At 37.4% G+C, this 17763-nt stretch overlaps 1 protein-coding gene across 2 annotated transcripts; it reads right to left on the bottom strand.

The window, feature by feature from the left end:
• Positions 1-9068: 9068 nt before the first annotated feature.
• On the bottom strand, positions 9069-14015 carry LOC103453227 (protein tesmin/TSO1-like CXC 2). Of its 2 annotated transcripts, none has more exons than XM_008392773.4 (10): positions 13446-14015; positions 12618-12778; positions 11782-12538; positions 11153-11637; positions 10952-11029; positions 10428-10608; positions 10250-10345; positions 10109-10175; positions 9816-9972; positions 9069-9735 (listed from the first exon to the last, which is right to left on the bottom strand). In XM_008392773.4, exons 1-10 carry the CDS (start codon positions 13494-13496, stop codon positions 9396-9398), a joined length of 2373 nt encoding a protein of 790 aa, XP_008390995.3. In that variant the 5' UTR covers positions 13497-14015; the 3' UTR covers positions 9069-9395. The 2 variants fall into 2 exon arrangements, with proteins under 2 accessions (XP_008390995.3, XP_008390996.3); XM_008392774.4 differs by having other exon boundaries at positions 9816-9954; positions 13446-13809.
• Between the last annotated feature and the right edge of the window lie 3748 nt (positions 14016-17763).

Raw genomic sequence — 17763 nt, 5'->3', positions numbered from 1 at the left:
CAAGTGATAACACAACTGACAGAATCCAAGGTACAAGAAATAGTGATTTGTTGAGCGGTTGCCAATAAAATAGAAGGTTGGATGGCTTGATCACAAAGCAACCAAATATTTGGCTGTAGGTCACCCCTGTCATTAACCGCAACTGGAAACAAGCGTAAAGATCGCCAAAAAGACAATTTAATAGAATTTAATTGAATAAAAGGTTCAGAAATACCGATTAAATATGGACGATGACGTTGAACCATTCTTCTTAGAACCCGTTTCGTGGGAGCATTCCCCATTCCTCGGGCATTCCAAAAAAGAATCTTCATAAATCAAGTCGTTCTGTGGGGACCCTAGAGCGGGTTGGATAGGGTTCCCTGACTTCTTTAGAAATATTCCCATCTCTAATCTTTTTCCTCATCTTTGCTTTTTGGGATTTTGAAAGAACTAAAGTCATTCCGTCTTCATTAACAATATCACAAATTTTAGCACCTTCTTGAAGATCAGAAGAATTAGGAGAGGAATGCTGGCACACAAGCTGACCAACATTAGTACCAAAATCGCCATAATTAACTTCAAAACGTTGAGAATGAGGGGTGATAGCCTCGTCAGACTCCGAGTCATCCCCAATTACATTTTTTCCTTGCTCATCCTGCAATGCTTTCCTAGTTGGCTTACTAATCAAAGCACCTATAGACTATAGGCTATAGTTGGCTTAGTCACTTCCATTGGCTCATTCACCACTGAATCAGCCACTAAATTGATGATCTCATTGGCCGCTGATTCAATTATTTCATTTGCCAAACCTGCGAGTTGATTGTCCGGTTACTGAACAAGAGGAGAGTTCAACTCCATTGGAGAGGATGAATGGACTACCTCTTCAATAGGTTGCATCTTATCAACAACTATCAGATCAACACATTCATTTCTTTTTGGGTCTTGAATAACCCGATACTCTGTTCTGTTATTTACCTTTCGTCCTGCCGCTAGAGAAGGTTGGGAATCCATTGCCACATTTTTCTTCTTAAGGTGACGGCAACGATCAACGGTATGTCCCAAGATTCCACAATGGTTACATTTGTCCGGCAATTTTTCATAAACTATATCAATGGGAAAACTATGACCCTCACGCTCCACCATGATGGAGGAGGGGAGATCAACAGCTAGATCCACATCAACCAAAGCACGAGCATAATATCCAAACTGACGCTCCTTCGTGGCCTTATCAAGTTGCAATGGAGTACCCACTCCCCTCGCAATTTCAAGAAGGTGGGGTGGATGCCAATAATCCTGGCTAAGCCCATATATTCGAATCCAAACTTGAGCATGTGTAGGAGGTGCAATATCATTTGGATTAAAATCTTGTTGCCATTCCGATAAACGAAAAATTCCATTCGGTAACGTGCAAGTCCCACCTCCCCATATCCTCCTCTTGTCATCTTCAGTATTGAAATGGATATCAAAATAACCCTTCCCAAGCGGAACGAGAAGCCATGGCGCGACTGGCCTCCATAAAGCCTCGAGGGATGATTTGAGCTCTGCAGTCTTTAAAGGGGTTGTGCCCTTGCGCAACAATAAACGCCCAATTAAATTGGTACGGAAGGATTGCAATTGTTGTTGGTACAAATCCTCGCTAATTTTGACGAAAATTTGGTCGCCACGTATGACAGGAATTGGGAGTTGACTCAAGCTAACACGCTCAGTAGAATCCGAGACAATTGACGCAAAGGTCCTGGCCTTCATAGATGGTGGCTTCGAATTTCGGGGAAGAGGAGCGGAATCTGAAACCATGGCAAAAGCCCATGGACAAGAATTTGCCCTAGAACCCTCAAACAGATTTGACATGATTTATCACAACATACTCCAGAAAATCTTCCTACTATTTCCAAGAATTGCTACAATAATACCCAAAAGTTGATGCCTCTCAAAAGATGCATCCGAAATTCATACATGCTGCAAACAGGTATATGTATATTTATATATATGATCATCTTCATTTTATTTAGACAGAGAAAAATCATTCTTCTTACGAGCAGTGGCGGATTCAGGATTTTAACTTAGGGTGGTCTCAATATAAAAGCTCCATAAAAAAAAAAACAAAACGAAAATATCATTGAACAAATAAATGGCAAACTACAATTTTCATTCATAATCTTTGTGCTAAACAAGCTAGAAACACTAAAGTTGTCCACGACGGGATATCATAATTAAAAAACATGTCATGATAGTTTCATTGTCAATACAAGAAAAAACATGTTTCTCAATGTAAACAACTAAGCTATCATTTAAACATTAATCCCCCATTCTGTTGCGGAGTGGACTCTTAATGATATTCATGGAGGAAAATGCTCTCTCCACTGAAGCAGTTGCAACAAGTAAAACCAAAGCCAATTCAATAAGTAAATACACATAATGAAATACTCAATGCAACCTTTTTTCCTCCATTTTCTTAGCAAGATCACTAATGTTTTGCAATTGAGAAAAGTCATTTCTCGAACACATAGAATGAATATAAATATCGAGTTGATCTTCAAGTGCCAGTAGGTCTTGCTTCGTAAAATCCTGAGGGTACAATTGAGCAAGGCGAAGTACATTTTCTTTGTCAAAAGCTACAAAAGAATCATTTGGAATCAAGCTAGCCAAACAAATGAGCAATTCGGTACTTGTCTCATTGAAGTGAACATTTAACTCTGTAAGTTGGGAATCAATGACAACAAAAAGAGCTCCACTTTGTAACGATGAATGTTGGTCTTTTTGTGGGTATTACGGTGCAACCTCCCATGAGCTACATATGTCTCATCCATGTTAATAACCTCAATATGATGTTGGACACCAAATGACAATACTTTGTCAACCAAAAGGTCAAACCCCTCAGCATTCCTCATGTAGAGTAGTTGTTCTTTACATGTGTTGACTAAAGTCGTTGCATTCACAATCTCTTGATCATCCTTTTGTAATGCTTGTGATAAATCATTCGTGATTCCCAATATAGATTTCATCAAAAATAGGAGAAACACAAACTCAAAAGATTGTATGTCTTTCAATAACTTATTTGCTCCAGCCACACTATCATTGGTGTTATCATCAACAATCATTTCAAGCACATTGACCATGGATGAGAACATAGTAATCAAACTAATCAAAGTACCATAATTTGAATTCCATCTTGTAACTCCGGCACGTTTGAGACTAGTTTCTTGATTTAAGCCTTGTCTCGTTATAAGAGAATCATTTTCAAGAGTTTTCATTAGTTCTTTTTGTTGCATCTCTCTAAGTGCATCATGACGCTTACATGAAACTCCAATATTATTTACCACATTATTAGCCAATAGGAAAAATGTGTTAACATCAACATTATCCTTTGCTACGGAAACAAGAGCTAATTGGAGTTGATAAGCAAAGCAATAATATTAGAATGCACAAGGATGATCATTCAAAATCTTTGTCTTGAGTCCATTGAACTCACCCTTCATATTACTAGCACCATCGTAACCTTGCCCTCGTAAATTGGAGAAGCTCAACTCATTGAAATGGATGAACGCATCAATAAACTCCTTTAGTGTGTTTGAAGTGGTGTTGGGAACATGTTGAACTCCTACAAACATTTCAATAACTTTCCCATTTTTGTCCACATAACACAAAACCGCCGCCATTTGCTCATTTATAGAAACATCACGTGCCTCATCAACCAATAGATAAAAGAACCTAGCATTCTTCATATCACTTATGATAGTTTTAATGGTTTTAATAGACTATGAATGAACAAGATCATTTTGAATTGAATGAGCTATTAGCTTGAGATTTCCCAAAGCTTTATCCAACACAACGGCCTTTATTTTCTCATCATGATCCGCAAGGAATTGCAACAGCTTCAAATAGTTACCTGTATTGTTTGAAGTGTCACTTTCATCATGACCACGAAATGAAACACTGTGTCGCAACAAAAACTTAGTGCAATCAATTAACGCATTCAAGCAAGTGCGATAAGCCATATGAGCTTCTTCTGACTGTTTGACCATAACTATTTCAATGTGTCTTTTGATTCATTAGATTACCAGCAGCTTCAACAACTTTATTGTGAAAGCTACCAACCATTCCCATATGTTTTTCAAAACAAGCTCTTGCGTGCTTCCAATTTTAAAAGCCTACCTCAGTAAAGACGTCACTGCCTGATTGTTCAAAGTTGACTTTGAATAGATAGCAATAGAAGAAAAATGCAACATCTTTAGATATACTATATTCCAACCAATGAAATTCTTTCAACCAATTATCAACGAACCGTCGCTTTTTATTTGAATGCAAAGTGAATGGAAAATCATGATCTTTAGCTCTAAAAGGCTTCATCAATATATATGCTCTTCAAACCTCATCTCGAATATTTAGAGGATAATCCTTCATTGGAATTCTCTTTCCGGGGTCTCTCTCAAGATTATCCAAATCAACTTTTAACTCATTTTGTTGTGGAGTGGAATTACCCCCAATTGGATCAGAACTATTTGGAATTAGAGGGGAACTATTCGAAATAGGATTGGAACTATCCAAGTTTGGAGATGAACTATTTGGAATATGATTGTCCGAACTAATTGATGATGATTTTCGCTTGTAATATCGTTCCATACTTCTAATTTCTACACATATCAATCAATAAAAAAATCTATATCAATTGATGAAACTAAAAAAATATTATATGAAAAACTAGAAATCAGATTCATTTATAAATTTATAATTAGTTCCGTGGGATTCTAATATTATGAATGCCAAAGACAAAGAGATGCATGCCACAAATAGACTGCCATCACTTCAAAGAAACATTAAAAGTTTAATTCATCACCACCAAACTTTAAAAATAAAAATACTTCTTAAACAAAATATCTAACACCACAAATAAATTAATATAAGATAGTGGATGGTAAAATTATTGAAATATCTAACACCACAAATAATTTAATATTAGATAGTGATGGCAAAATTATTTAATGGACATAGTCAAAGAGAGTACAAACCTCTTCGACCAAGAAGAAGAAGACCACCAACCTCCGGACCAGAGCTTTACACGGAGAAAAAATGCAGAAGGGTTACAGATTTTCACCAGAGATGTCGTCGCCCGTCGATGCCAACGGTGAATAGAAACTAGAGTGCAAAAAGTTGATCGATGTCATAAGGAACAGGAACGGGCTGAGCGGCAGATGATTAGATATTATTGATAAAGTGAAGGTTCTAAGATCTGAGTGCTCTATCATGTGAAGAAACCGAGTGCTCTATCATGTGAAGGCTCTCACGTGAGTGAGTTTTTAAATTTTTTTAATGACTTGGCTCAAAACGACGTCGTTTTGGCCAAGTCATTTTAAAAAAAAAAATTGGCTTTCTTCTTCCTCCTCCTGTTTTGCACAATGTGCAGTAGCCATGGTTGCTGTTCTTCTCCATCACTTCCCAGACTTGGGTCGTCCTTGAAGATCTTCACAACCATTTTTCCGAGCTTTGGGTGGTCCCAAGACCACCCTGGTCCCAGGACCACCCTGGTCCCTTAATAGATCCGTCCTTGCTTACGAGTCTTAGCAAAACTTATCATACAGAGAGAACCACAAAGACATTTGCCGCAAACCAAGTTTTCCGATGCTGGGATCTTGGTTTAGATAGTTGAATCCTGGTGAAGCAGATGCCCTTCGAACTATAAGAATTGATTAAGGGTGTAATTTTGTTTCAAGGACATTACAGTACGTAAGCCTTGATTTTTATTTCATTTGTTTAATTTCAGTTTTGTTTCATTCGAGTTGTATCAATACATATAGTTACAATTTATTTAGCATATAGAATTATCTATATATCGAGTTATTTCTGATATATATATATATATACACACACACAGAGTGACGGATCCAGGATTTTAAACTCGGGGGGTCCTAATAATAAAGGTTAAAAAATTTATAGATAAAAATAACATCGAAAAGTTAAATATAATACATTTCATTCAAAAATCATATGCAAAACAACATTACAAAACAACTAAGCAGTCACTCAACCATTGATAATATGGGATTGGATGGGATTAGAAATTTAGGGTTTTGGAATTGGGTGAATATAAGAAAGATGGGGGGATTAGGGGGGGAAAACAGAGAAATGGGGAAAGGACTCTCGGGAAAGATGGCCCATCTGGGGCTAGGCCTTAAAAGAGAGTATGGAATCATGGACAAACGGCACCGTTTGTCTCAGGCTTTAATAAAAATAAAAAATAAAAAATAAACATATTAAACAAATTGGCCAAAACACTGCGTTTTGGACCAATTTTTTAAAAGGCCTGTTTTCTTTCTTCTCAGTTCTCCCCCGCTGTCTTCTTCTTCGTTGCAAGCTGCAAGTTGCAGCACAGACCTCTTGTTCAAGTACGAGAGGTCCTGGGACCTCCCAAGTCCCTTTGTAGATCCGTCTCTGTGTGTGTATATATATATATATTTGTGGTTGATTTTTTATTCTTGTCCAACTAAGAATTCAAGAAGATTAGTCCAATTTTCGTTACTACGTAGTATAATAATGTATACGATACGTTGATTTGATCTGTGCAGTGCATATTTACTAAAGTTTCATGAGTTTCAGGGGAAACCATATTAAAAAAAGGAAATATGCCAAGCCATATTAACCAAGAACTTTGGTTTTCTAAACATAAAAAATAATAAAGAACGGTTGATATTTAACCAAATAAAAAATTCAAGACGATTAATTCAAATATGTACAAGGTAATGTATACGATACATTATCTGATTTGAGTTGTGCAGTGCATATTTTACCAAGGTTTCATGAGCTTTCAAGGGAAAACCATATTCAAAAAGGAAAATATGCCATGTCGTATTAACCAAGAGCTTTGCTCTCCAAAAGCATCAAAAGACAATAAAGAATGAGATTTAGTTAAGAATAACGCTAGGCACATTAAATTTGTGAATCAAATAATGTGGTATCAATTAAATTTGTGCTTTAATACAAGTTGGAATTTGATTAATAATGGTAATAAAAATTTGGCCAATTTTTTTCATAGTCCCTGTGATGACACCGGACTTGCAATGTCATCGTTGTGGTGAAAAAATTGTTATTTAAACTCTCGTGGTGAGCCTTATTTGCAATTGGGTTCAAACCTAAACTTCCGTTAGTTTTTCGTTAAATGAACACATGTGAGCCTCACATGAAGAGGGTTAAAGTCATCATTTCATACCAAATTAACCTAGAGCATCTGTGGTAAAGATATAGTATGACTTGGGGCTCAACTGCAATTGGATTTAACCCTCTCATTTCACAGGATCCGATTGTCTCTTCTTACTGCTCCCTTGTTTTATATTTCCAAACGATAGTATATGCAACATAATTCAGCAAACCAAAAGAAGAATAAAAACATACTGAGATTAATCAATGGAATAGGGAATCTTGTTTGTAACGTTCATAGAGAAGCTTGAAATTTCACGCGCATGACTCGTATCTCTATTTCCTCTATCTCACTATAACACGATCGAACATCTTCCAATACAACCTCACTCGCACACGCACCATCTGTTTTAACCTTGTTCGGGCAAAGATTTCTCTGGAGAAGGTTCCTAGGACCTCATCACAGTTCCTCAAGGAATTGGCACTTTGGATGTGTAGTTGGGCTCTTACTTGTTGATGTGCTACAAGAAGAGAACAAAGTTAGTTCTTAAATATGCCTTTGTGGGGCCTTAAGTGTAGGCCTTAAGGTTCACAATTAAAACTAAGTGTTAGGCGTGCCACTGCCATCTCAATATAGCAGATGTAGAACAAGTGTGTTTTAAGTCGATTACTTGCACCCCAAGTTACTCAAACTTCTTGTTATCAAGGGATTGTCACAGATGGGTTGTCTGTATTAAGTTTTTTTCTTGCCTTGTAAACAAGGACTTTTAATTCATGATCTTGTATGTTCGAATGGAGGGAGTCCAGAGCCCTTTAAGTCATTTGTTTGGTTCTTATATTACTCTTAATGAAAACATATCCATTAAGTTAACCATATCCAGATGCAAATGGGACTCTTAAAATAGAGAAACAGGTGGGAATAACTTGAATACATGCTGAAGAATGCATTAAGTAATAGATCTACCAATTTAAAAAACAAACAAAGAGCTTTGGGCAAGATTTCACCTTGTCTGGCAAGGTTGAACTTCTTGCAGTCACTTCCCTTTGAATTTACAAGGTTTATATGCTAAAAAGGGATGGATGGTAAACAAGGTTACATGAGAGAATCAATACTACAACACTAAGGGAGGTAGCAGAGCTTTTATACTAGACAAGAGATAGCTTTTTCAGAGAACCATCGCTAAAAGTGACTGAATCTGGGTTGATTTCAGCTTTTGGATGCAAATCTAGCTTGAAAGCAAAGTTTGTATGTTTATTTGTTTGATTGGTTGAGTGTCCTTGTCTTTGAGGCCTATTCTTCTTTTTATAGGCAGTTTGGCCTGGCTGTTGTAACTTTTGCTCTTGCCCGAAAGCACTTGGAGGGTAGTGAGTCAACTTTTTACTTGTAATGCCACTGAAAAGTGTTCTTTGGTTGATAGTAAGTTAGTCTCCATCACTTGTCACTTTGCTAATAGACACATGGCTTATATCTTGGCTAAGAAGATTTTAATTAGCTCTGGGCTTAAAGCTAGGCTTTGGGCAAGTCTCCCTTTAATTTAGCATCCTTGGGCTTTTTCTTTGTGAGCTCGATATTCAAATATTAACCCAAACAAACCCCACACATGAGGCTCACATGTTTGTTTGTTTTTTCTTTTTAACAGAAAACTAAAGGAAGTTTGAACATGGACTACAAATTACTAACGGGGCTCACCACAAGTCTTTAATTGACAGCTTTTTAACAACGATCATACATAAAAGTGCAATGTCACCACAAGGACTGTGAAAAAAATTTAGCCTGCAAATTTATATAGTCTAGAATATGCTACATCATTTAGTGCATATAAAACCACCATTTAGTTAAATCTCAACCGCTTAATCATGAAAAATGATGTGCGGGAGAGAATCATGGTACACGTGAAAAAGGAAACAGATTTGAGCATGGTCTATGGAAAAATTCCATATTATATAACGAAGAGTTGGTATTATGAAAGCAGGGAGACCATATTATTATTAGGGGTGTGATATCCACACACCTCATTTTACTTCTCACACACCTTTTTAATTTTCGGCCGTCGGATCGGATGAATTGAAGAAGATCAACGGACATAAATCATCAAGGGGTGTGTGAGAAGTAAAATGGGGTGTGTGGATAGCACATCCCTATTATTATTATACAGCTACAGCAAGAAAAAAAAAAAAAAAAAAAAACCCAACTCAAACAGCATACAGAGCTAAACTTAGTATCTTTGAGTACAAGGTATACTAAAAGATTTTTTTTTTTTTTCTAGCTTCGCGAAATTCCGACCTTCTCAATTCTGGGGAGTGAGGGAAGGAAACGAAGGGATGGACTGCAAAATTAGTTTCCTACCCGCCCTTCGACCAGGTGATGGCGCGAATTCTCTGTTAGGAGGACACACCCTCTTACCATTTGGAGAAGCAGTCTTGATGCCAGTGCTGGGTGACCCATCTCCTTGAAGAATCTCTGGCATTTCATCCTCTGGAACTGCTTGGATGTGTCTCTCAAACTTGGTTTCAGGGCACAGAATCCCAAGTTTCTGGCTTGTATACAATCCAGAAGAGGATCCAATGCTAAAAACAGAAGATCGCGGGGGTTTGTTCTTTGATGAAAACGGCAGCGAGACCAATTGTCTGGAACACAAATTAATTGTTAATGATCTAATCGCAATGACACAGCAACTTCTCGTTTGCAAATAATTTAAGAATTAAACCTGGAAAGCCGTAATGGCGTTGTGGGAAGAGCAGAATCCTGGTGCTGCTCTTCATTTTCCTGAATTTCGTTTTTCTGTTGATGATTTTCAGCCACACTCTTTCCGCATGCTTCTGCTTCTTCTTCATCTGCCTCGGTTTCTGTTAACATAAAAGACCCTGAATTCCAAAAGAATAAGGAACAAATATAAGGACACTTGGCAAGCACGCTTGAAGGACATCAGATTCAGATGGGAATGCAGATAATAAGAAATCCACAAACAAGTAATCATGTAAAGCGTAACACGTCACTCACCATCCTTTCTACCAAATGTATTCTTACAGCCCTCACATCTGCAGCTAATGGAGCATCCAACACCGCCCTGTAAGGAAAACCAAGTGTGAATAACATATAAATAGGATATTACAAGCAAACAAGATATGCTGAGGGGTGAACCTGATAGCATTCACAGTATTTTTTCAGGCAACTTGATTTCTTGCAGTTGCATCCTCTTTTATGTCGCGCAGAAGCTGGGGTCTTGCTGGACTCCTCCTGCAAGTGAAAACAGATTTTACCGGTTAAATTTCTGTTCAACTTGCAAACAGAGCAGAGAACAGTTAACTCATATTCTAACCCCATATTCAGGAACAGGATCAGCGTTCCTAATCACTTTCGGAGCAAAAGCAAGTGGGTTGCGAGACTCAATCTGTTTACGAGTTGCAAGAACAGTATCTTCATGAATAGGCTTGTTGAAGCATTCTTGACATGAACATGGCTCTATGCAGTAGACACCAGCAGCAAAGCATTCACAGTAACTGCACCATAAGTATCAGAAGTTGACTAATAGACTTAAGGACCAGTGCAAGAAGTAAAAAGAATCAAAGAATATCAACAGTTTATCCGCCTCAGGAGATTATGCAGGAGGTAACTCTTCTGCATGTAGACTTCGTAATAACTACCAGGTTTACAGCTTTGTCATAGCAAAGGATAATGTTGATTGAGATAATTGGATGCAACTCTAAAGTGAGGGAAATGAAATTCCTGAGCCAATAGATATCTGACTCATGATAGATTCAAACATGCAACAAGGGCTATGTCTGAATGCAAGCAACGTGACAAAAGTTTTAGGCTTCACTAAAAGGGAGATGAAGAACCTACAGTTTCAGACACTTTGACTTTTTACAGTTGCAACGTTTGCAAGAAGACTCGGTTTCTCCAGCTTGTTCAAACTTGGGCCTGCACATCCAATGAGAATGATAAGATGTCAGATAAAAGTACAAAAATCTAACCAATCACACGAAAATGAAAATGAAGATGACATAATAATTTAATGAAGAATATCTGGTCAACAGAACATGCCTCTTCTTTTTCGGGCTATTCTGGTTAAACTCTTCATTAGCTAAAAATGCAGGTTCTTGGGAAGCATCTTGCAGCAGTTGAACCCCATTTTCGGTGCCATCCATGTCCCTTTCAGAAGAAGCTGAAGAGAAAGATTCATGACCAGGTCCTTGACCAGCTGTGGGGGAATTAGCAGGGGCAGTGAGGTTGGGCAAACTTAGTTGTCTACCATAGGCCATATTTTCACGCTTAATGGTTTTGTAATCTTTTGAGGTTGTTGCAAGAGCATTTAAGTGCAAACCAATTCCAGGTAAGATACACCGTGAAGATTCACCACCAGGTTTCATTGGAACAAGTTGCTTATCATTTGTGGTGACTTTTTCATCAGATTGAGATAACATAGAAGAACTAGAATTTGGAACATTGTCTAAACTCTTCCTGCGCGCTCCCACCATCTCAAAATCTAGACAGCGCCTTCGCAAACCACGATGCAAATTTAAACCAGGCTAATGCACAAACAGAGAAACTGGCATTAGCACAACCATCAACAAACAAAACAAACAAGGTAATGACAACAATTCATAACAAAGTCAAGAATCTTTGGAATCGGCATTATTAGGACTATCGTGATGACATAGTGAATGCTTTACCTTACAATTGAACTGCATGGGTGCTTCCAAGTTATTATCTTCTTTCTCGATTTGACTGCTAACCATACAACTATTCAAATGGTCCTGCATCAGTTCTGTGTCTTCCGGCTGACTAGCTTCTCCATATTGAGATGAAGGATCTTCAGTTTCAGGCTGTTCTCCGGAAACAATTGTATCAAGGACTAGCACGTTTTGCTCATCAGCAGTTTCATTCTGTGAGAGTCGCGGCATCAGAGAATTACAGAATCTTGTTACGGAGTCCAGAGGATTCTGCATTATCCCCCTAAAAGCCTCTGAGCCATTGGGGGAATCAAAAATTAATAGGTCGCTAGCACCAGAGATCAAACTCTCCCAATCACAGCCTGTCAATTCGTTTCTTTGCTCACTCTGACATATGTTCTGTAGATGTGCTCCATCATCAGAAGAACCATTTTCAGAGGTCTTTTGAACATATGGAACGAGTGGAGCTGACAAGTCAGCCACTTCCGACTCACAACCTGCCTCAGTACCACAACGAGTTGTTGCTCCACACTCAGGGCTACCACAGTCATATTTCAAATTTCGCGGCAGCTCAATTACAAACTTTGAGTGCTCATTACGTGGCTCAACAGAAGCTTCTCCAATAGAATCCCCTGGAACACAATCCTCATGTAACTCTGCTGAGTTAAGACAGAGTTCGGCCGCATCTTCATTCGTAGAGACTTTATTTCCACTTTCCAGAGAGGACTCGGATTTTGACGGATCAGAAGGGTTATGCCTGAAAGAAATGGAGTATAATTTACTAATAGAATTAGGTAAGAAAAACAAAGTAAAAAAGAAATACAGCAGTGAATTACCCCCTCAGGAACCTGGATGCCTTGTGAGAGCTGACATGGGGCGAAGTGAAGACGGAAGGGAGGGATGCGAAACTGAGTGAGCTGAACGTCTGAGTAATGTGAACAGACTTCACAGGCTTGATAGGAGAAAGACTATTGATATAGTTAAACACAGGAGAATCCTGCACATGTGATGGAAAAAAAAAAAAAAAAACTTCTTACAGGATGAAACGATTTCATACAGACAGTAATTGGAACATCAACACCTAAAATATAGAAATTATACAAAATTAATATATAATCTCAATTGCACCACCAAAAAGAAAAAGAACATTCACAGAATACATAATACATACAAATTGGTAAAAATTAAATTAAATTCCATTAACTACTGAAAACCAGTAAAAAAAGAGAGCGGGGGGTGTAAATTGGTAAAAATTAGGTCCACAACAATCCCAAATTCAGTTTTCTGAAGCCAAATGGTGACAATTGCCCATGAAGCTGAGCTCAATTTTGAGATCCAAATCACAAAATTCTGAAAACCCACATAAAGCAGACATTTTTTTTTTCCAAAACAAAATAAAAAAAAAATAACATGAGAGAAAAGGATAATAAATAATCTGAAAAGAAATATATTTGAGGACTGATCCAGCTGAAAATCAAAGATCAACCCACATGCAGTGATGCAGGGCAACTTGAACCCATGAAAACAAACAGGAAACTCAAGAAATTCACAAGCTTTAGAAACACAGAGGAAACAACCTCAAATACCAAACAAAACCCAATTCAGCAACGACCTTAATAATTCAGAAGAAGAAAAAAAACAAGAAAATGGGAACAAAGCCTGACCTCAAATTTGGCCTTGGGGGTGCCGATCTGGTTTCTCTCTGGGGTGTCCATTTCCAGAGAGGCAGCTCCACCGCATGCCACCACTACCGCAGCCACTCCATCATCCCACCACCACCACCACTCTCTCTCTCTCTCTCTCTCTCTCTCTCTCTCTCTCTCTCTCTCTACTCTTTGGACGTGAATTTGGCCTTCTTGTCTCCACAGTCCAAGACTGTAAAAAACAACAAGGAAAGAAATGGCGAGGTGGGTCTTGTGCAATTTGGAAAATAGGTCTAAGAATTTGAAGAAGAGGGAAGGCGGGAGAGTTTGGAAACAAGTCTCGTGGGGATAACTTTGACCCTACCACCACCACCTCAAAGCCCCACCGCTCAACAGCTGTACGTTATATGTATATATGTTTCTGTAATTTTCTCACCATCACCCACCCGACCCAACGCACCCGGCTTTAAAAAAGGTAACGTACAGTTTACTGCGTCTGGATTTTCTCAATCTCTCTCTCCCTCCCCCTCTCTCTCTCTCTCTCTCTCTCAGCACCCTTCACTCTCAGGCTCCAATTCTTCTCTCTTTTTTGGTCTGGCACTTTGGGTCTTTGGCTTTTTATATTAATAATTTTGCTTTGATTTGCATTCTTTTCACTACTTGACTTTGTAAACTGCAATGCCTGTCCCTTGAGTCATTGACTATTTTGCCCCTCTTCATCGAAATAACACTAGTTTTGGCCTCTGGGAATTACCCATTGTGGCAGTCAATGCCAAGACAATTACTTTTATCTTCTTACATTTTTTACATGTTAATGCATAGAGAAGTATCATAGATTTATCTACATGTGAGTGTTCTCCTTAAGGGAATACCCTAATGTACATTACTAGTTTGGTGTAAATTGTATCGTTTTTATAGGGTTAAAGTCATCACTTCAACACCCATTTCAGGGTTAAAAGTGTCTATGCACCATCTGACGCAGTTAAAATCAGTGAATTTGACGTTACAGTCTATGTTCAACGTGAATATAAAAAATTATCGTAAAACTTATTTTATGTTTTAGGTTGAATAACACTTTCCATAAAAACTAATTTAAAATTCATTGTTCAAAAACTTGAGTTGAGGTACTTGTCATTATAATTAAGCATCGACTAGATTGTAATGGCAAATACCTCGACTAAGTGTCCCAAAACTCAAAAATGTTAAGCCGTTGGCAAACGTTTATAAGGATTATAATGATGGTATATAAATTTACACACCCTAAATTAAGTTAATTAACAACAAAATGTAACGCCCTAAAATTTTATGGTGGTTCTAATTTTATGAAAATTAATTGGTAAATAAATAAATAAATGCATATATGAAAATCTTGAATTAATACAAAACATTTATAAGGTGAACATAAAATTCCCGTGAATTGCATGAACCAAACTTATTCTTGGTCCCTATTTACGTTTTGTCATCATCTTGATTGATATTACGTTTTTAGCCCTGTGAAATGACATCGAAGCTACTTTTATTTTAGTGTCCACGCTGAAAGGGCTTTTTGGAGAATGTCCAAATTATTAATAATTATTGGCATTTACTCTTCACCGTTACTTTTGGTGCTTGACGTAACGACAGCGAGTTATGCAGTTTTGGCGCGCAACGATTTCAAATGGTACGTTATTTGCAAAGGACTTGGATTCTCTGCCCTCCCATTTCGGTGTCCTTCTCGTGCCCTCCTGTTTTGTGTGGTCACGGTTAATCCATACTAACATTTTATATTGTTTTTTATAAAAATAATAAGACAAAAAAAAAATAGTAATATAAAATATTGACGTGGCTTAACCGTGACCACACAAACAGAAGGGCACAAGAAGGGCACTGAATTGGGAGGGCAGAGAATCCAAGTCCATTTGCAAATTGCTAGACTGAGGTCCCACCGCTACCTTGTATATTATGGATTTAGTTTAACAATAATTATGCCGCCAAACACAATGGAGCGTCAACATAGACGTTAGGTTTGCCGGCCTTCCACAACAAAGGGTTCATCGAATCCTCTACTTCTCGAAGCATGAGTATATTATCACCGTGATATTTTGTGTCCTAAAAATTCTTCATATTCTCTTTAGAGCAAGTTTTTTTTTTCTCACAAACGTGGGATAATGAATAATGCTACTAGAAATTACATAATATAATAGCCCAATCTATTGTTTTGTTGCTCAGACATCTTCTTTGAAGGACGAACCTCAAAATTTACCATTTTCGAGGTCCACCTTGTTCGTTGTGACTCAACATGTACGGTGTGATCAAAGTCCCCATCATAAACTTATTGCATTAATGTCACACTTGCAAGGTATCAAAATTAATCAAAATGCAAATAGATTAGGCATGAGGCTCGTAATAATTGATAATTCCATGTTCACCTTTGGACTTTATGCCACTTTTACAAAGTTTGGTTTAGGGTCCCATAAAAAATAAAGGTGTAGTGGTGTCACGTGAGTCTCCCCACAATTTTTGTTTTTAGAAAATCAAAATAAATAAGAATAAAAAAGAAGCTTACAATTTGCTCTTTCCCAACTCCCCACATTCTCTGAGAGAGGAAGTTCGTGCGAAATCATAGTGTCTACTACATGCGTACTTTGTCACAACACACAAATTCTCCATCTGCATTCTGCAAATATAAGGTGATTTTTTTTAATTATTTTTTTGCTTAATTATTGGCTAACACAAGCAAATTAGTAAATTAGTAAATTAGTAATTAGTAATTAGTAATTAGTGATTGGATAAGCGTATTAGTAGGTACAGTTGTGATCAATTATTTGAAGTTTGATGACTGGTTGTGATTTAGATTTGGGTAAAGTCTTGTGATTTAGTGAGTGTCAAATTGTGGGTTACTAGAATAAAGCATTGGGTTGACCCAAATACTTAGGATTTTAATTAATTAAGATTAAGATGCTCTTGTAATCCGCAAGGGACCAAAATAACAGAAGGACAAAAAGTAATGAATCTAATGATTCAGGCAAATGTGAATCAGTACAAATTATGTGGGGCTAATTTTGGTTTTGGATGGAGATGAGATATTGTGGAAATGTGTCAGCCAAAACCTGCTTTGTTTTTCTCTATGTTATTTTGCACCAGGAAGTTTCTCTTGTTACAAACATGTACTACCATTTGGCTCTCTACTTTTTTCAATCATAAATTAAAATACTAGGGTAAAATCAGTATTTTGTTTATATTTTTTGTGGGTAGTTTAATGTGGGGTGAATGTGTATGTTATCCTACCATATCAATGGGCTGTGGTCATCCTTTTCCCACTATTTTTATCTCAAAGTGTAAATGGATTTTATTTTACCTTTGCGAAACACACAAAGTACATGCCCATACACTGATAGGGATGGGCAATGGTTATGGCAGACATATAACCGTGGTTATTTACGTATAATTGTTTAAGTCTTTATCGGCAAAACCGTTTCCCATTAAGTAATTGCATAAACAACATAGGGTGAATGTGTATGTTATCCTACCATGTCAATGGGCTATGGTCATCCATTTCCCACGTAAAAGCATCTCAAACCACGACTTTGAGACCTCATTTAGGGACTTTAAGAGAATATTCAGGTTCTAAAGGAATATTGTCTGCAATGGTAGATCCGTATATGATAATCCCTAAATATGGAGACTAAAATATTTTTAAAAAAGCACTGTACATTTTGTTTGAGTATTATGGCCATTAATTAAAAATAAAAATAAAAAAAATAAAAGAACCCATCTCTACCGTTGTTTTCCGAACGGTTATAAAAAAAGGGAAGCTGCGGGAATGGCTACCAGGATTCATGTGGGTGGGTTAAAAAAAAAAACAAAACAAAACAAAAAGAGAAGTTGTTGTGTAGCATTCTTGCGTGGTTGGTGTTTGTTTCCACTTAAATCAATAGCGGCCCACTCTTTGAGTCCCTATATACAATCCTCACATTTGAGAATTTGTTTGAGGTATTCGGCAAGTTCTTATATATTGAGATACTTTGAGGACTTATATTCCGACCCATTGGAAGCCTTTTGTCCCTATATTTACGGATCATACGGTTGTAGGGACTTCATTTAAGGTCTCCATTCAAGACGCTCTTATTTTTAGCTCAAAGTGTAAGTGGATTTGATTTTACCTTCATGAAACACACAAAGAACATGCCCATGCATTGATCATTTTCATTGATCACTTGCTTCTTCGCACTAAAAGTTTTGTTTAGCTCAAATCACCATTTCATATAGTTACGTACACCTTTGTGTAGCCATGCATTGATCACTTGCTTCTTTGTGCTACAAGTTTTTGTTTTTCCTTTTGACTTGGCCCTAAATGTAA

The sequence above is a fragment of the Malus domestica genome, chromosome 16 (assembly GCF_042453785.1).
Source record: "Malus domestica chromosome 16, GDT2T_hap1".
Taxonomy (NCBI): domain Eukaryota; kingdom Viridiplantae; phylum Streptophyta; class Magnoliopsida; order Rosales; family Rosaceae; genus Malus; species Malus domestica.
Note: the sequence above shows the minus strand (reverse complement) of the source record. Positions and strands in the feature narration are given on the sequence as shown.

Excerpts from the sequence above, each read along its gene's own strand:
- LOC103453227 (XM_008392773.4), bottom strand. The coding sequence starts at position 13,496 with ATGGACACCCCAGAGAGAAACCAGATCGGCACCCCCAAGGCCAAATTT. Across the intron at positions 10,609-10,951 it reads AAGTCAAAGTGTCTGAAACT|TTACTGTGAATGCTTTGCTG; the intron begins GTAGGTTCTTCA and ends CTTATGGTGCAG. Across the intron at positions 9,736-9,815 it reads ACGCCATTACGGCTTTCCAG|ACAATTGGTCTCGCTGCCGT; the intron begins GTTTAATTCTTA and ends TTTGTGTTCCAG.